The sequence below is a fragment of the Protopterus annectens genome, chromosome 10.part0 (assembly GCF_019279795.1).
Source record: "Protopterus annectens isolate FY-2018-M chromosome 10.part0, PAN1.0, whole genome shotgun sequence".
NCBI lineage: Eukaryota > Metazoa > Chordata > Ceratodontiformes > Protopteridae > Protopterus > Protopterus annectens.
This window is the reverse complement of record NC_056744.1, coordinates 1,827,351,737-1,827,371,538: the sequence shown is the minus strand read 5'-3', so window position 1 is coordinate 1,827,371,538 and position 19,802 is coordinate 1,827,351,737. Positions and strand designations below refer to the sequence as shown.

The following is a 19,802-nucleotide window of genomic DNA, read 5'->3' as shown; positions in this document are numbered from 1 at the left end:
ACCAGAGCTCCGTGAACAGCTCCCCTCTAATAATCCAAAGACAGGAAATGCACCAGAGCTCTGCGAACAGCTCCCCTCTAATGACCCAAAGACAGGAAATGCACCAGAGCTACCTGAACAGCTCCCCTCTAATGACCCAAAGGCAGGAAATGCACCAGAGCTCCCTGAACAGCTCCCCTCTAATGACCCAAAGACAGGAAATGCACCAGAGCTCTGCGAACAGCTCCCCTCTAATGACCCACTTCTCTGCTAAGCCCACTACTTTTCTGTCTCATACCAACTCATAATTCTTTCTAGCATGTCGAAGGGTCAGATGCTGGCGTCCTCTCCTGCCCAGTTGGTGAATCTGGGAATTCTGAGACAATGTTACAATTGCCTCATGTACACGGACAACCCTCTCCTCCTCCCACGTAACACTAACACTTGTGAGAGATGCAGCTATTTAGCCAGACTGGAGGCTGAGCTCTCTCAACTCAGGACTGGCAAGACCAGGCAGGAGGAGAAGGCAACTACACACACCACAATACCAGTCTCACATAACTCAACCACACCACTGAATCAAACACATAAACACACTAAGACATACCCGGAGGCTCTGAGTAAAAATTTACCTAAACAGCAGAGGCCTACAAAGCAGACACCCAAGCAACTGCAAACTCAATACACCACACAAACAACACATAAACAACAAAATCAGTGTGCAAAGCAGTCACTGCCCTTAAGGCCAAATACAACACCAAACATACTTGTCATAGGTGACTCCATAGTCAGACACACTGACGTCCGCCACCAGACTGAGTAAGGAGAAGGTCACAGTAAGCTGCCTGTCGGGCTAGAATCCGCCACATAATGCAAGCACTCAGGTCTCTCAACAGCAGGTACAAGTATGACTCAGTCATTGTCCACGCTGGTGTCAACGACCTGAGGCGTACCTCCTTGGACTACATGAAAAGAGACATTGAGGAGCTCTCTGATTATGTAGCCCAGGCAGGTATGACCCTGACCTTGAGCAGTATCCTACCTTCACCTAGAATGATGCCACAATACAGTGATAAGATGATCAGCTTTAATAATTGGCTTAAATTCTGGTGTCATTCAAAGGGGATCCAATGTCTGTCTGCCTGGGATGACGTGCTGGACAAGCCACGCTGCTTCAAGGGACGGCTTGCACCTGTCACCCTAGGCTTCCGGATATTGGCAAAGGCTCTTGCCACCCCATAGTGCCTTTTTAGGCAAGGCTCAAATTCTAAACCTACCACCCTAGAACACAAAAAAGGGAAAAACTAAGGGTAATGCTGCTCAATGCTAGAAGTCTCAATCTCAAGATGCACGCACTCGAGGCCCTTCTCAGTATGGAGAACATCGATGTCTGTGCTGTGACAGAAACCTGGTTCAAGGCTCCTGAGAGCACCCCAGCACTATCAGGTTTCACCTCATATCATGCGTTCCGCCCACAAAATCCGGACAACACCAAGAAAGGAGGGGGGGTGTCCATATTCATAAAGGACACCCACACCTCAAGGTTGGTGGCAACGCACGATGCATCGGAGACCATCCAGGTGCAATTAACCATAGGCAAGACTGCTCTGCAATTTGTAGCATGTTACAGGCCACCCTCTCAAACTCAGGAACCTCACATGGCCTTCCTGAAAACATTGGAGGGGATAAATGTATCTCCAAACACCATCATACTAGGTGACTTCAACTACCCTAATATAGACTGGGAACACTACTCAAGCCCAAACACTCTAGCCCAAAGGTTCCTGGAGTTCATAAACTCAAATGCCATGGAACAACTAGTCACCATCCCCACAAGAGGAGAAAACATACTTGATCTCATCATCACGAACATGGGATCACAATGTTCAACACCGAAGTATACCCCTCACTGGTGAGATCAGATCATAAACTAATCTCGCTGGAGGTCCTCATCCCGCCCCACCTGAAATAAAAAGACCACAGTGAAAAACTTCTCAAAAGCCGACTTCACACTTCTAAAACGAGTGTGGTCTCCTTTAAGGCCCCTGAGCCAGTGGTAAACATTACTCAAACCGCTGAATCACTTACAAATGCCTTCTACCAGCACCTACAGGACTGCATGGGTCAGGCAATCCAAACAAAACTAAGACTCTTTGTACCAAAGGCAAGCGTCCAGTCTGGTGGACCCCAGCCATAAACAAGCTCTACAACAAAAGGAGGAAGCTACTACAAGATAGAGCAAAATCCTTGAAAGGTAAGACACCTTTGATCATTATAAGTAAAAAACTAAGAGCTCTCATAAAATCATCCAAGGCAAATTTTGAGAGAAAAATCGCCAAGGACTCAAAAGACAATCATAAGGCCTTCTTTAGCTATGTTAGAAACCTGGGAGGAAACTCCCAGATATGCTCAGAATTAGTTCAAAATGATGTGAAGATGACTGAACCTACACACATTGCCAACATACTGGCTGACAGGTTCAGTGCAAACTCCCCCCCCTCCCCCCCAAAAGGAGAGATATCTATACCAGAGGATTGTAGCCCCCCAAACATCTCCAATGCCCAGGTGAGAACTGCTCTCTCCAAGGCAAAAAACACAGCATCCATGGGACTGGATGGTGTCCCCGGCTGTGTGCTCCACGAACTCAATGAGGAATTAAACCCACAGTTAGGACAGCTGTTTAATCTTAGCCTCACCTCAGGATACGCACTCCAAGGAGTGGCGACGGCGACTGTGGTCCCACTTCACAAGGGCGGTGCCTCCACCGACCCTGGAAATTACCGTCCCATTAGCTTGACAAGCCTTATCTGCAAAGCCATGGAGAGGATCATAATGGAACTCATAAATAAAGACATAGGGAACTTGCAGACTTTGGATCCAACCCAGTTTGGCTTTGTCAAAGGCAGATCATGCCTTTTAAACTTGGTTGACTTTTTTCGAGACAGTCACCAAGGCCATTGATGAGGGAAAGGCAGTCCATACAGCCTACCTTGACCTGGCAAAGGCCTTCGACATAATACCCCACTCAGGTATCATTGAAAAACTCATCAGCTTGAATGTAAACCCATACATCACAAGATGGGTTGCAAACTGGCTAAGTGACAGAACCCACAGGGTCAGAGTTGCTGGAGCCATGTCAGACTCAAAGCCTGTCACAAGTGGTGTCCCACAGGGCTCAGTCCTGGGTCCACTCTTGTTCGGCATCTACTTTTCTGAAGTACAAGCAAACACAGGAGGGTTATGGCTGACAAAGTTTGCAGATGACTGCAAACTGGGTGCCATAGTCGAAAACACATCTGACACAGATATCCTTCAGAAGGGCCTCACAGAAATGGATAACTGGTGCCAGAGCCATGGCCTAAAGTTAAACGCCAAGAAATGCATAGTCATACCCTTCGGGAAAAACAAGGTTACCCCTAGCTACCATATAGGTGGCAATCCACTGAGCACAGAAGAAGTCATCAGGGATCTGGGTACCCAGGTTGACAGTAGCCTTCGCTTGACACTCATGTTGCTAAAGTAGTTAGGAAAACCTTCTACATTGCCCACCTGATCATGAAGGGATTCACATCTAGATCAAGGGAGGTCCTCGTCCCCTGTACTCATCACTCATTAGACCTGTGATTGAGTACAATGCCCCATTCGGAATGTATCTGACCCGACACCTGCAGCAGCTGGAAAGGCCTCAAAAGTTCCTCACCAAAAGGATAAAGGGTCTCAAAAATATGTCTTATGCTGCCCGACTGAAAGAACTCCAGCTCTATTCAGTCTCATACCGCTTGCTCAGAGGTGACCTGTGCCTGACATATAAGGCCATGTCAAAGCCAGATTTGATGAATATGCTTCACCTCAAAAAATCTAGATCCCTCAGAACCACAAGGGTGGGAGACTTAAACCTTGACACGGTTATTAATAGAATGTGCTGGAGGGACAGATTCATCACCCAGAGACTCCCTATGCTGTGGAACAAAATCCCGGTACATGTGAGGCAGAGCACTTCACTGGCCTTGTTCAAGAGGAATCTTGACCAATGGATGGGAGATCGCAGATATACCCCAGGGATTACTTCAGTGTCACTGCTTGACAGAGGCACAGCAAAATAATAGGCATAGTTTTATTCAAACTAAAGGGGTGGCGAAAGCCACATAACTATGGGCTAGGCTTATAAATGCCCTTGGGCAGATAGCCTAGTATGAACCTATGAACCTATGAACCTATGAACCCAAAGGCAGGAAATGCACCAGAGCTCTGCGAACAGCTCCCCTCTAATGATCCAAAGGCAGGAAATGCACCAGAGCTCCGTGAACAGCTCCCCTCTAATGACCCAAAGGCAGGAAATGCACCAGAGCTCCCTGAACAGCTCCCCTCTAATGACTCAAAGGCAGGAAATGCACCAGAGCTCTGCAAACAGCTCCCCTCTAATGACCCAAAGACAGGAAATGCACCAGAGCTCCGTGAACAGCTCCCCTCTAATGACCCAAAGGCAGGAAATGCACCAGAGCTCCGTGAACACCTCCCCTCTAATGAACCAAAGGCAGGAAATGCACCAGAGCTCCGCGAACAGCTCCCCTCTAATGAACCAAAGGCAGGAAATGCACCAGAGCTCCGCGAACAGCTCCCTCTAATGACCCAAAGGCAGGAAATGCACCAGAGCTCTGCGAACAGCTCCCCTCTAATGACCCAAAGACAAGAAATGCACCAGAGCTCCGTGAACAGCTCCCCTCTAATGACCCAAAGGCAGGAAATGCACCAGAACTCCCTGAACAGCTCCCCTCTAATGACCCAAAGACAGGAAATTCACCAGAACTCCCTGAACAGCTCCCCTCTAATGACCCAAAGGCAAGAAATGCACCAGTGCTCCCTGAACAGCCCTCCTCTAATGACCCAAAGGCAGGAAATGCACCAGAGCTCTGCGAACAGCTCCCCTCTAATGACCCAAAGGCAGGAAATGCACCAGTGCTCCCTGAACAGCCCCTCACCAGCTTGGATCATGCATAATCCATTTCACTGGTATTAAAGTGTCTCATTCTAACTGACAATTGTAAGACAGCTCAATTCTGGTCAAACCTTCTAGTCAAGCAAATTTTTTCTGGAAACTGTTTTTTGCATGGGGCAAGTGCCTATACATCTCCCAATTCAGGAGTAACTTTCACATCCCCAAAACATATACATGCCAATTCCACAGTCACACAAACATGACAAAGGGAGAAATCTTCCCAGTAAAATGAATCTGCCATACCAGACTGAAGAGACCCCACTGGTGACTTTCTATGGAAACTGTTGTTCAAGGAGTTTAGCTTCATCAAGCTGAAATGAGCCAAATGACACTTCCTCCACTTTAAACTCGTCATGGTGTAGGGAAAACACTGTGGCTGTACTCTTCTTAATCAAACAAATTTCATTGAAACAATTCAGAAGGCTACCTGCCATATCACTAGGCCAGCTAATAAAATAGTAGAAAGTGTTTTCTTTTGGCATAAGTGTATGAGTTTGAATCTTATCGGCTCAAACTGTGCTGTCCTTCTACTGGTCCACCACGCTTTGTGCTAATGTTATCATTGCATGAAGTGTGAGTTCAAATCCCACAAGATCTGAGAGGCAGTTTTCTTTCTTTTAGTTGAAATTTATTTTACAGTTTGTTTAAAGATATTTAATTTTCTCAGCCCCATTACATGTCTTGCTTTTCCAACAAAAACAGAGTAGCATAGCTGATGATTGAAAATTCAGCAGCAGACTGTTTATACATCGTTTCAGTTGTTACTTCACTGCAGAGCATACTCAACAGTTACTTCCTCAGTGCTGATCGACAAGTACATCAGTCAGTGCTACAACCAGTAGGCTGTATGTCTGACTTTGTGAAATAACATAAGGATTATCACATCATACCACCTCCTTGGAGAGTGCAGGAGCTATACAACCTTGTTTGTATATAATCTGAGATGGTTTTCCAGCCTCTCACAAATCTCATTATGGACGTCTCACACAGTCTGAGGTTCTATTATTTCTGACAACACACCTTTTCAGAAAAGTTTATCCTGTTGTAGAACCATGAGCAAATAGCAGTTGTGCAGGACGTGTTTGGAAATGACGCTAAGTCTTCATATGTCCATAATTCTGCATTCATCCTGGTTTAAAGTGGAACTGCACAATTCCTGACTTCCGACATTTATAAGGAAGATGCTACCACATATAAATGCCTACCCAGAAGTATACAGAAATACAGCTTGCAAACTGAAGTGCTTAATTTTTATTTACTTATGATTTAGGGATGGGGCTTTGCAGCAATTTCCTTTTGACCTCATGCATTTATTATCCTTCACCTGCCAAATATGAAGGACTATATCCTGGTATTTAGCCTTAGCCGAGTACCTTTAGTTCACTGTTTCTGTTACCTTTGTGGCTCATTAAGTTAAATACATTCATAAAGCATTACATTTCATTAAATTAAATATAGTCAGAGACATGTGTGCTCACTGGGAAACAGTGAAAACTCGAGTGTCCATTCAGAATAATCAGTTTGATTACATGTTACAGAGTACACACACCATGTATTTACCAAACTGTGAATCAGTTTGATTACATGTTACAGAGTACACACACCATGTATTTACCAAACTGTGAATCAGTTTGATTATATGTTACAGAGTACACACACCATGTATTTACCAAACTGTGAATCAGTTTGATTACATGTTACAGAGTACACACACCATGTATTTACCAAACTGTGAATCAGTTTGATTATATGTTACAGAGTACACACACCATTTATTTACCAAACTGTGAATCAGTTTGATTATATGTTACAGAGTACACACACCATGTATTTACCAAACTGTGAATCAGTTTGATTACATTACAGAGTACACACACCATGTATTTACCAAACTGTGAATCAGTTTGATTATATGTTACAGAGTACACACACCATGTATTTATCAAACTGTGAATCAGTTTGATTATATGTTACAGAGTACACACACCATGTATTTACCAAACTGTGAAACAGTTTGATTACATGTTACAGAGTACACACACCATGTATTTACCAAACTGTGAATCAGTTTGATTACATGTTACAGAGTACACACACCATGTATTTACCAAACTGTGAATCAGTTTGATTACATGTTACAGAGTACACACACCATGTATTTACCAAACTGTGAATCAGTTTGATTATATGTTACAGAGTACACACACCATGTATTTACCAAACTGTGAATCAGTTTGATTACATGTTACAGAGTACACACACCATGTATTTACCAAACTGTGAATCAGTTTGATTATATGTTACAGAGTACACACACCATGTATTTACCAAACTGTGAATCAGTTTGATTATATGTTACAGAGTACACACACCATGTATTTACCAAACTGTGAATCAGTTTGATTATATGTTACAGAGTACACACACCATGTATTTATCAAACTGTGAATCAGTTTGATTATATGTTACAGAGTACACACACCATGTATTTACCAAACTGTGAAACAGTTTGATTACATGTTACAGAGTACACACACCATGTATTTACCAAACTGTGAATCAGTTTGATTACATGTTACAGAGTACACACACCATGTATTTACCGAACTGTGAATCAGTTTGATTACATGTTACAGAGTACACACACCATGTATTTACCGAACTGTGAATCAGTTTGATTACATGTTACAGAGTACACACACCATGTATTTACCGAACTGTGAATCAGTTTGATTATATGTTACAGAGTACACACACCATGTATTTACCAAACTGTGAATCAGTTTGATTACATGTTACAGAGTACACACACCATGTATTTACCAAACTGTGAATCAGTTTGATTATATGTTACAGAGTACACACACCATGTATTTACCAAACTGTGAATCAGTTTGATTATATGTTACAGAGTACACACACCATGTATTTACCAAACTGTGAATCAGTTTGATTACATGTTACAGAGTACACACACCATGTATTTACCAAACTGTGAATCAGTTTGATTATATGTTACAGAGTACACACACCATGTATTTACCAAACTGTGAATCAGTTTGATTACATGTTACAGAGTACACACACCATGTATTTACCAAACTGTGAATCAGTTTGATTATATGTTACAGAGTACACACGCCATGTATTTACCAAACTGTGAATCAGTTTGATTACATGTTACAGAGTACACACGCCATGTATTCACCAAACTGTGAATCAGTTTGATTACATGTTACAGAGTACACACACCATGTATTCACCAAACTGTGAATCAGTTTGATTACATGTTACAGAGTACACACACCATGTATTCACCAAACTGTGAATCAGTTTGATTACATGTTACAGAGTACACACACCATGTATTTACCAAACTGTGAATCAGTTTGATTACATGTTACAGAGTACACACACCATGTATTTACCAAACTGTGAATCAGTTTGATTACATGTTACGGAGTACACACACCAGGTATTTACCAAACTGTGAATCAGTTTGATTACATGTTACGGAGTACACACACCAGGTATTTACCAAACTGTGAATCAGTTTGATTACATGTTACGGAGTACACACACCAGGTATTTACCAAACTGTGAATCAGTTTGATTACATGTTACAGAGTACACACACCAGGTATTTACCAAACTGTGAATCAGTTTGATTACATGTTACAGAGTACACACACCAGGTATTTACCAAACTGTGAATCAGTTTGATTACATGTTACAGAGTACACACACCAGGTATTCACCAAACTGTGAATCAGTTTGATTACATGTTACAGAGTACACACACCAGGTATTCACCAAACTGTGAATCAGTTTGATTACATGTTACAGAGTACACACACCAGGTATTTACCAAACTGTGAATCAGTTTGATTACATGTTACAGAGTACACACACCATGTATTCACCAAACTGTGAATCAGTTTGATTACATGTTACAGAGTACACACACCGTGTATTCACCAAACTGTGAATCAGTTTGATTACATGTTACAGAGTACACACACCGTGTATTTACCAAACTGTGAATCAGTTTGATTACATGTTACAGAGTACACACACCGTGTATTTACCAAACTGTGAATCAGTTTGATTACATGTTACAGAGTACACACACCGTGTATTTACCAAACTGTGAATCAGTTTGATTACATGTTACAGAGGACACACACCGTGTATTTACCAAACTGTGAATCAGTTTGATTACATGTTACAGAGGACACACACCGTGTATTTACCAAACTGTGAATCAGTTTGATTACATGTTACAGAGGACACACACCGTGTATTTACCAAACTGTGAATCAGTTTGATTACATGTTACAGAGGACACACACCGTGTATTTACCAAACTGTGAATCAGTTTGATTACATGTTACAGAGGACACACACCATGTATTTACCAAACTGTGAATCAGTTTGATTACATGTTACAGAGGACACACACCATGTATTTACCAAACTGTGAATCAGTTTGATTACATGTTACAGAGGACACACACCGTGTATTTACCAAACTGTGAATCAGTTTGATTACATGTTACAGAGGACACACACCGTGTATTTACCAAACTGTGAATCAGTTTGATTACATGTCACAGGGGACACACACCGTGTATTTACCAAACTGTGAATCAGTTTGATTACATGTCACAGGGGACACACACCGTGTATTTACCAAACTGTGAATCAGTTTGATTACATGTCACAGGGGACACACACCGTGTATTTACCAAACTGTGAATCAGTTTGATTACATGTCACAGAGTACACACACCGTGTATTTACCAAACTGTGAATCAGTTTGATTACATGTCACAGAGTACACACACCGTGTATTTACCAAACTGTGAATCAGTTTGATTACATGTCACAGAGTACACACACCGTGTATTTACCAAACTGTGAATCAGTTTGATTACATGTCACAGAGTACACACACCATGTATTTACCAAACTGTGAATCAGTTTGATTACATGTTACAGAGTACACACACCATGTATTTACCAAACTGTGAATCAGTTTGATTACATGTTACAGAGTACACACACCATGTATTTACCAAACTGTGAATCAGTTTGATTACATGTTACAGAGTACACACACCATGTATTTACCAAACTGTGAATCAGTTTGATTACATGTTACAGAGTACACACACCATGTATTTACCAAACTGTGAATCAGTTTGATTACATGTTACAGAGTACACACACCATGTATTTCCCAAACTGTGAATCAGTTTGATTACATGTTACAGAGTACACACACCAAGTATTTACCAAACTGTGAATCAGTTTGATTACATGTTACAGAGTACACACACCATGTATTTACCAAACTGTGAATCAGTTTGATTACATGTTACAGAGTACACACACCATGTATTTACCAAACTGTGAATCAGTTTGATTACATGTTACAGAGTACACACACCATGTATTTACCAAACTGTGAATCAGTTTGATTACATGTTACAGAGTACACACACCATGTATTTACCAAACTGTGAATCAGTTTGATTACATGTTACAGAGTACACACACCATGTATTTACCAAACTGTGAATCAGTTTGATTACATGTTACAGAGTACACACACCATGTATTTACCAAACTGTGAATCAGTTTGATTACATGTTACAGAGTACACACACCATGTATTTACCAAACTGTGAATCAGTTTGATTACATGTTACAGAGTACACACACCATGTATTTACCAAACTGTGAATCAGTTTGATTACATGTTACAGAGTACACACACCATGTATTTACCAAACTGTGAATCAGTTTGATTACATGTTACAGAGTACACACACCATGTATTTACCAAACTGTGAATCAGTTTGATTACATGTTACAGAGTACACACACCATGTATTTACCAAACTGTGAATCAGTTTGATTACATGTTACAGAGTACACACACCATGTATTCACCAAACTGTGAATCAGTTTGATTACATGTTACAGAGTACACACACCATGTATTCACCAAACTGTGAATCAGTTTGATTACATGTTACAGAGTACACACACCATGTATTCACCAAACTGTGAATCAGTTTGATTACATGTTACAGAGTACACACACCATGTATTCACCAAACTGTGAATCAGTTTGATTACATGTTACAGACTACACACACCATGTATTCACCAAACTGTGAATCAGTTTGATTACATGTTACAGACTACACACACCATGTATTCACCAAACTGTGAATCAGTTTGATTACATGTTACAGACTACACACACCATGTATTTACCAAACTGTGAATCAGTTTGATTACATGTTACAGACTACACACACCATGTATTTACCAAACTGTGAATCAGTTTGATTACATGTTACAGACTACACACACCATGTATTTACCAAACTGTGAATCAATTTGATTACATGTTACAGACTACACACACCATGTATTCACCAAACTGTGAATCAGTTTGATTACATGTTACAGACTACACACACCATGTTTTTACCAAACTGTGAATCAGTTTGATTACATGTTACAGACTACACACACCATGTATTTACCAAACTGTGAATCAGTTTGATTACATGTTACAGAGTACACACACCATGTATTTACCAAACTGTGAATTCAGTCACTGTACGTGGCCACCCTGCATCTGTGTGGGTTTCCTACAGGCGCTCTGGTTTCCTCTTACAATCCAAAAACATGCAGCAGGTGGGTTGTATACTCTAAATTGGCCATAGGTGTGAGTGTGCTTGTGAGTACGTGGTGTGTAAGAACAATCACGACAGGGCTAGCAAACCTGCAGTGTGAACCTTGGCTCTCGATGATTGTCACTGTTGAAGTGACACCCCAAACCGATGTGCAAAAATGGAAAATGGGGTTATGCATGTATGTATGTATGTACGAATAGTAACCAAATAAAGATGCTTAACTACGCTGAGGAAGAGGATTTAATTTACAGGCAGATACTTTATGCTTAGGTTATGTATAAAGATAAGTTTTTTCACAGTAAGGCACTTACCCCATGAAAAGCGTGTTTTTTGCTGCTTGTCTTGAGACAGAGTGCAGGATTCTAGATCTTTCAATCCAGAATCTGTAGCACCTTCAATACTCTTTAGCCTCAGCTGCCAGCCTTTTGCAAGTTCAATCCACCTTGTCTCCAGCTCGGGAGTCTTTAGAGTTTCAGAGGAATTGCTGGTGTTGGACCCCTTGTATCTTGTCCGTAATGATTCTGATGCAGAGCGTAAGAAACGTGGTTCCTCTGCAGGTGGTCTTATTTGTTCCTTCTCTGACACAACTTCCTGTATCTCTCGCTGCAACATAGAGATCTCACCTGCAACTTTTATCAGGGTCTCCGATGCTTTTCTCTGCAGTGAATTGGACTCCTCTCTACTTTCCCTGCTGGGCCAGCACAGCTTCATAAAGTCCTGGTTTGGGGACCAGTCCAAAGGACTTGTGATTTCACTCATGTCCTCTGCAGGTGTAGCATATTCACTACTTACTGACTGGCCCCCTATGCTGTTCTTCCGTGGCTCAGGCGACATGCTGTCCTCACTGTTGCTTTCTGTAAGAGAGACTTTCTTACATCGTGTGTAGGCAGGGAATGTGTCTGAATTTTCCATCTGAGCTCTGGCTAGCAGGTTTGGTTCACTGTAATTCAGGTTCAGAGACTGGTTAGCAAGTGATCTGAAAGGGCTTTTTATCCCCTTGTTATTGTCACTTTCTGGATTAATCAAAGCCCTTAGGATCTTCTTTCGATGGGAAATTGAGACAACATCACCACTGTCTTTCTTAGTGTCACCCTTGTTTGAAACTGCATTTTGAGTCAAACTGACTGTTCCAGGTTTTGCATGACTGCCAACTTCTGCGACATTGTCAGACCTGTCTGTGGGACTACCACCCTTGGATACATTGCTAGAGCTGCCTTTCTGCTGACCTGTGTGCTGAAAGGCTGAGTTGCTAGTACTTCTCCAGTCTCTGACCTTGGTATCTGTGGTCACATTTTCCACATTTCCCATGATCCACGTGGCACCTTTGTTTGTAATGGAGTGTGGACTAGCATGGACGCCATCTTGGAGAAACTGAGGATGAGGCTCATAACTGGCTGTTGCCACTTCTTTGGACTTGTCAGACGAATCTTTAAAAGAAGAAAATAGTGTTAATTAAGAATATAACTAAATAGTATATGTTGCAGAGTACACACACCATGAAGAAAATAGCGTTAATTAAGGATATAACTAAATAGTATATGTTACAGAGTACACACACCATGAAGAAAATAGCGTTAATTAATAATATAACTAAATAGTATATGTTACAGAGTACACACACCATGAAGAAAATAGCATTAATTAAGGATATAACTAAATAGTATATGTTACAGAGTACACACACCATGAAGAAAATAGCATTAATTAAGGATATAACTAAATAGTATATGTTACAGAGTACACACATCATAAATAAAATAGTGTTAATTAAGGATATAACTAATTAGTATATGTTACAGAGTACACACACTGTGAAGAAAATAGCGTTAATTAAGGATATAACTAAATAGTATATGTTACAGAGTACACACACCATGAAGAAAATAGCATTAATTAAGGATATAACTAAATAGTATATGTTACAGAGTACACACATCATGAATAAAATAGTGTTAATTAAGGATATAACTAATTAGTATATGTTACAGAGTACACACACCGTGAAGAAAATAGCGTTAATTAAGGATATAACTAAAGAGTATATGTTACAGAGTACACACACCATGAAGAAAATAGCGTTAATTAAGGATATAACTAAATAGTATATGTTACAGAGTACACACACCATGAAGAAAATAGCATTAATTAAGGATATAACTAAATAGTATATGTTACAGAGTACACACACCATGAAGAAAATAGCGTTAATTAAGGATATAACTAAATTGTATATTTTACAGAGTACACACACTGTGAAGAAAACAGCGTTAATTAAGGATATAACTAAATAGTATATGTTACAGAGTACACACACCATGAAGAAAATAGCATTAATTAAAGGATATAACTAAATAGTATATGTTACAGAGTACACACACCATGAAGAAAATAGCATTAATTAAGGATATAACTAAATAGCATATGTTACAGAGTACACACACCATGAAGAAAATAGCGTTAATTAAGGATATAACTAAATAGCATATGTTACAGAGTACACACACCATGAAGAAAATAGCGTTAATTAAGAATATAACTAAATAGCATATGTTACAGAGTACACACACCATGAAGAAAATAGCGTTAATTAAGGATATAACTAAATAGTATATGTTACAGAGTACACACACCATGAAAAAAATAGCATTAATTAAGGATATAACTAAATAGTATATGTTACAGAGTACACACACCATGAAGAAAATAGCGTTAATTAAGAATATAACTAAATAGTAAATGTTACAGAGTACACACACCGTGAAGAAAATAGCATTAATTAAGGATATAACTAAATAGTATATGTTACAGAGTACACACACCATGAAGAAAATAGCGTTAATTAAGGATATAACTAAATAGTATATGTTACAGAGTACACACACCATGAAGAAAATAGCATTAATTAAGGATATAACTAAATAGTATATGTTACAGAGTACACACACCATGAAGAAAATAGCGTTAATTAAGGATATAACTAAATAGTATATGTTACAGAGTACACACACCATGAAGAAAATAGCGTTAATTAAGGATATAACTAAATAGCATATGTTACAGAGTACACACACCATGAAGAAAATAGCGTTAATTAAGAATATAACTAAATAGTATATGTTACAGAGTACACACACCATGAAGAAAATAGCGTTAATTAAGAATATAACTAAATAGTATATGTTACAGAGTACACACACCATGAAGAAAATAGCGTTAATTAAGGATATAACTAAATAGTATATGTTACAGAGTACACACACCATGAAGAAAATTGCGTTAATTAAGGATATAACTAAATAGTATATGTTACAGAGTACACACACCATGAAGAAAATAGCATTAATTAAGGATATAACTAAACAGTATATGTTACAGAGTACACACATCATGAATAAAATAGTGTTAATTAAGGATATAACTAAATAGTATATGTTACAGAGTACACACACCATGAAGAAAATTGCGTTAATTAAGGATATAACTAAATAGTATATGTTACAGAGTACACACACCATGAAGAAAATTGCGTTAATTAAGGATATAACTAAATAGTATATGTTACAGAGTACACACACCATGGCAAATGGTTGTAAACTCCCCAGCATCATCTTCCTGTACCCTTCGGATGTGTTACACGTACAAAACGATATAAATGGCACTGCTCTCACCACATATGTCACATTATAAGTTTTTCACAGTTTATTTTCGTGGTAAGTAAAGTGGAGCCTCCATCTCATGTGTCTTTATCTCTTTACCTTTTATCTCTATTAAGGGCAGGGAAACCTGCAGTGCCCCTGCCCCTGCCCTTAGTTCTCCCTAGAGGGTTTCAGTCCCCTCTGCTGTCAGGCCTTCACCTTTCACCAGCACTACATAGATCACATTGTGGGGAAGCCTGCATTGTACCTATTCCACACTGTTCCTGCCCCTGCTGGCAAACAGAGGATTTCAGTCCTCAGTGCTGGCAGACCCTCACCTTTCACCAGTACTAAATACATTGCAGTGAGATGAAGCTTGTATTTATTTGACTCTACATGGTAATTGTCACCATGAATAAACAGGGCGCTTCAGTCTCCACAACTGTCATTTTCTCACCTTTCACCCTCAGTAAATCCATCTGCACTGTCCTTGCAATATATATATATATATATATATATATATATATATATATATATCCTTTTTTATGTTTCTATACTTGTATGACTGTTCCTGTCCATCTTGCTTATAATAATTGCTTCAGTGTGTGTTGTATATTTATCATAATTGCCTTATTAAAATCAAACAAACAAAAGGGAAGGCACAGCCCCAACACAAACTAGTAATTTAAAACAATGTTAGAACCACAGTACAGTAAACTTAGTATCCAAAAGTTAATAATATAAGCTTAAGTGATTATTAAACTGGTTAAAATAATCAGTGTTTATTTTGTTTGTACGACTTCAAAGTATATTGTTAGCTTTTGAATAGCATGTCTGGATACTAAGTTTAGTGTACCGTGGTTCGAACATTGTTTTAAGTTACCTTATTAAAATTAAAAAAAAAATATATATATATATATATATATATATATATATATATATATATAGATAGATATAAAAATATAAATACATATAGCTATATCTATCTATATATAATATACATATATATATATATATATATATATATATATATATATTTAGTTATGTGTATATATATATATATATATATCTATATATATATATATATATATATATACACACACGCATGCGCACACACACACACACACACATGTGTGTGTGTGTGTGTGTGTGTGTGTGTGTGTGTGTGTGTGTGTGTGTGTGTATGGGGTCTATACTCAGATATACCCCCATGCAACATGCTTTTACTTCCTGCACTGTAATGTAACTAACACTGAGGTCACTAAACCCAGGAGGGGGGTAAGTTATATAATTTGTTGTTGAGTTTCCTGTTCAGTCTTTACAGCTTCACCAAAAGTCATTGCTTTATCTAGCATTGAAAAAGCAACTAGATACCTTCTTATAAGAATTAGTTAAAACTTTTTTGGGTGATGACTTAATCTGTTGTACAGAGCATGGGGAACAGGAAAAGGGTGCAAGTTTTGATAACAACATTACACTTTATGAACAATTAAGGATAAGAGAAGAATATTTTGTTCTTGTAAGCTATTAGTATTGATTGATACAAATATATGTATGATTTAAGTAGGCGGGTTGGATTAAAGGATACAGTAAAAACAGGATATATTCTGGTGGAAGGTTTTACGGTGAAGGCAGATATCAGTGTGTGAGATAAGAAAGTGTTGTAGTGTGAGGCAAAAGTTGGGAATTGAAAATTATGAAAAATGTGCAAGTCAGTAGAGTAAATATCCTTAAAACTTTTCTTTACTTAGTTTATTTTATTTACCTTATGGGAGGCAATCAGTAGACAAATGGACAGGTTAAGAAAGGATTTACATTCAATGAACATTTGGCACAGTGAGTAAATAAGTTACACTGGTGCACTGGTGAAATCATAATATGAAAGATGGATTCAAAGACAGGATGGTTCCGCAGTGTGCTGAGTTCTACCCAGCAGCTCAGCGCATCACAGGCCATGCAAGCAGATTGTGATTAATGATACATATGACGACAGATTGTTATTAATGATACGTATGATGGCAGATTGTTATTAATGATACGTATGATGACAGATTGTTGATACGTATGATGGCAGATTGTTATTAATGAGACGTATGATGGCAGATTGTGATTAATGATACATATGACGACAGATTGTTATTAATGATACGTATGATGGCAGGCTGTTATTAACGATACTTATAATGACAGATTGTGATTAATGATACGTATGACAGCAGATTGTGATTAATGATACGTATGATGGCAGATTATTAATGATACATATGAAGGCAGATTGTTATTAATGAGGCATATGACAGCAGATTGTGATTAATGAGATGTATGATGGCAGATTGTTATTAATGACATGTATGACGGCAGATTGTTATTAATGATACATATGATGACAGATTGTTATTAATGATATGTATGATGGCAGACTGTTATTAATGAGATGTATGATGGCATATTGTTATTAATGATACGTATGACGACAGATTGTTATTAATGATATGTATGATGGCAGATTGTGATTAATGAAACGTATGACGGCAGATTGTTATTAATGATATGTATGATGGCAGATTGTTATTAATGATACGTATGATGGCAGATTGTGATTAATGAGACGTATGACGGCAGATTGTGATTAATGATATGTATGACAGCAGATCGTGATTAATGATACGTACGACAGCAGATTATGACTTGAGATGTATGACGACAGATTGTGATTAATGAGACGTTTGACAGCAGATTGTGATTAATGAGATGTATGATGGCAGATTATTAATGATACATATGAAAGCAGATTGTTATTAATGATACGTATGAAGGCAGATTGTTATTAATGACACGTATAATGGCAGATTTGTGATTAATGATACGTATGATGGCAGATTTGTGATTAATGATACATATGATGGCAGATTGTTATTAATGATACGTATGACGACAGATTGTTATTAATGATACGTATGATGGCAGACTGTTATTAATGATACGTATGAAGGCAGATTGTTATTAATGACACGTATGATGGCAGATTTGTGATTAATGATACGTATGATGGCAGATTTGTGATTAATGATACGTATGATGGCAGATTGTTATTAATGATACGTATGACAGCAGATTGTTATTAATGACACGTATGACGACAGATTGTGATTAATGATATGTATGACAGCAGATCATTATTAATGATATTTATGATGGCAGACTGTTATTAATGATACGTATGAAGGCAGATTGTGATTAATGATATGTATGATGGCAGATCATTATTAATGATATTTATGATGGCAGACTGTTATTAATGATACGTATGAAGGCAGATTATTAATGATACGTATGACTGCAGATTGTGATTAATGATACGTATGATGGCAGATTGTTATTAATGATACGTATGATGGCAGATTATTAATGATACGTATGACTGCAGATTATGATTAATGATACGTATGATGGCAGATTGTTATTAATGATGCGTATGATGGCAGATTGTTATTAATGACACGTATGATGGCAGATTGTGATTAATGATACATATGACGACAGATTGTTATTAATGATACGTATGATGGCAGATTGTTATTAATGACACCTATGATGGCAGATTGTGATTAGTGATTAATGATACATATGACGGCAGATCATTATTAATGATATTTATGATGGCAGACTGTTATTAATGATACGTATGAAGGCAGATTGTTATTAATGATACGTATGACGGCAGATTGTTATTAATGATACGTATGACAGCAGATTGTGATTAATGATGCGTATGATGGCAGATTGTTATTAATGAGACATATGACAGCAGATTGTTATTAATGATACGTATGATGGCAGATTATTAATGATATGTATGATGGCAGATTGTTATTAATGATACGTATGACGGCAGATTGTTATTAATGAGACATATGACAGCAGACTGTTATTAATGATACGTATGACAGCAGATTGTGATTAATGATACGTATGACGACAGATTGTTATTAATGATACGTATGATGGCAGATTATTAATGATACATATGAAGGCAGATTGTGATTAATGAGACATATGACAGCAGATTGTGATTAATGATACGTATGACGACAGATTGTTATTAATGATACGTATGATGGCAGATTGTTATTAATGAGACGTATGATGGCAGACTGTTATTAATGATACATATGACAGCAGAGAGTGATTAATGAGATGTATGAAAGCAGATTGTTATTAATGAGACATATGACAGCAGAGTGTGATTAATGAGATGTATGATGGCAGATTATTAATAATACGTGGCATGCACAGGTAGTTATGTGGTTCTAAGTGGTTCAAATGCACAAAAAACACAGAGTAAAATGTGTTACATAATAGTGCCAAGGTACTTATGGAAACAGTGACAACTCCAAAAATAGTGTAAAACTGCTAAGCCATGTTTATTGCATTATAGGAGTAAAGTAAACCATGTTTATTGCATTACAGGAGTAA

At 38.3% G+C, this 19,802-nt stretch overlaps 1 protein-coding gene across 1 annotated transcript in view; it reads right to left on the bottom strand.

The window, feature by feature from the left end:
- The window catches only part of LOC122814071 (cytospin-B-like), an 804,690-nt gene that overhangs the window by 680,531 nt on the left and 104,357 nt on the right, over positions 1–19,802 (bottom strand). The window contains exon 3 of the mRNA XM_044086684.1: positions 12,003–13,118. Within this exon, the coding sequence (XP_043942619.1) occupies positions 12,003–13,118 (1,116 nt within the window). The remainder of the gene's footprint in view (positions 1–12,002; positions 13,119–19,802) is intronic.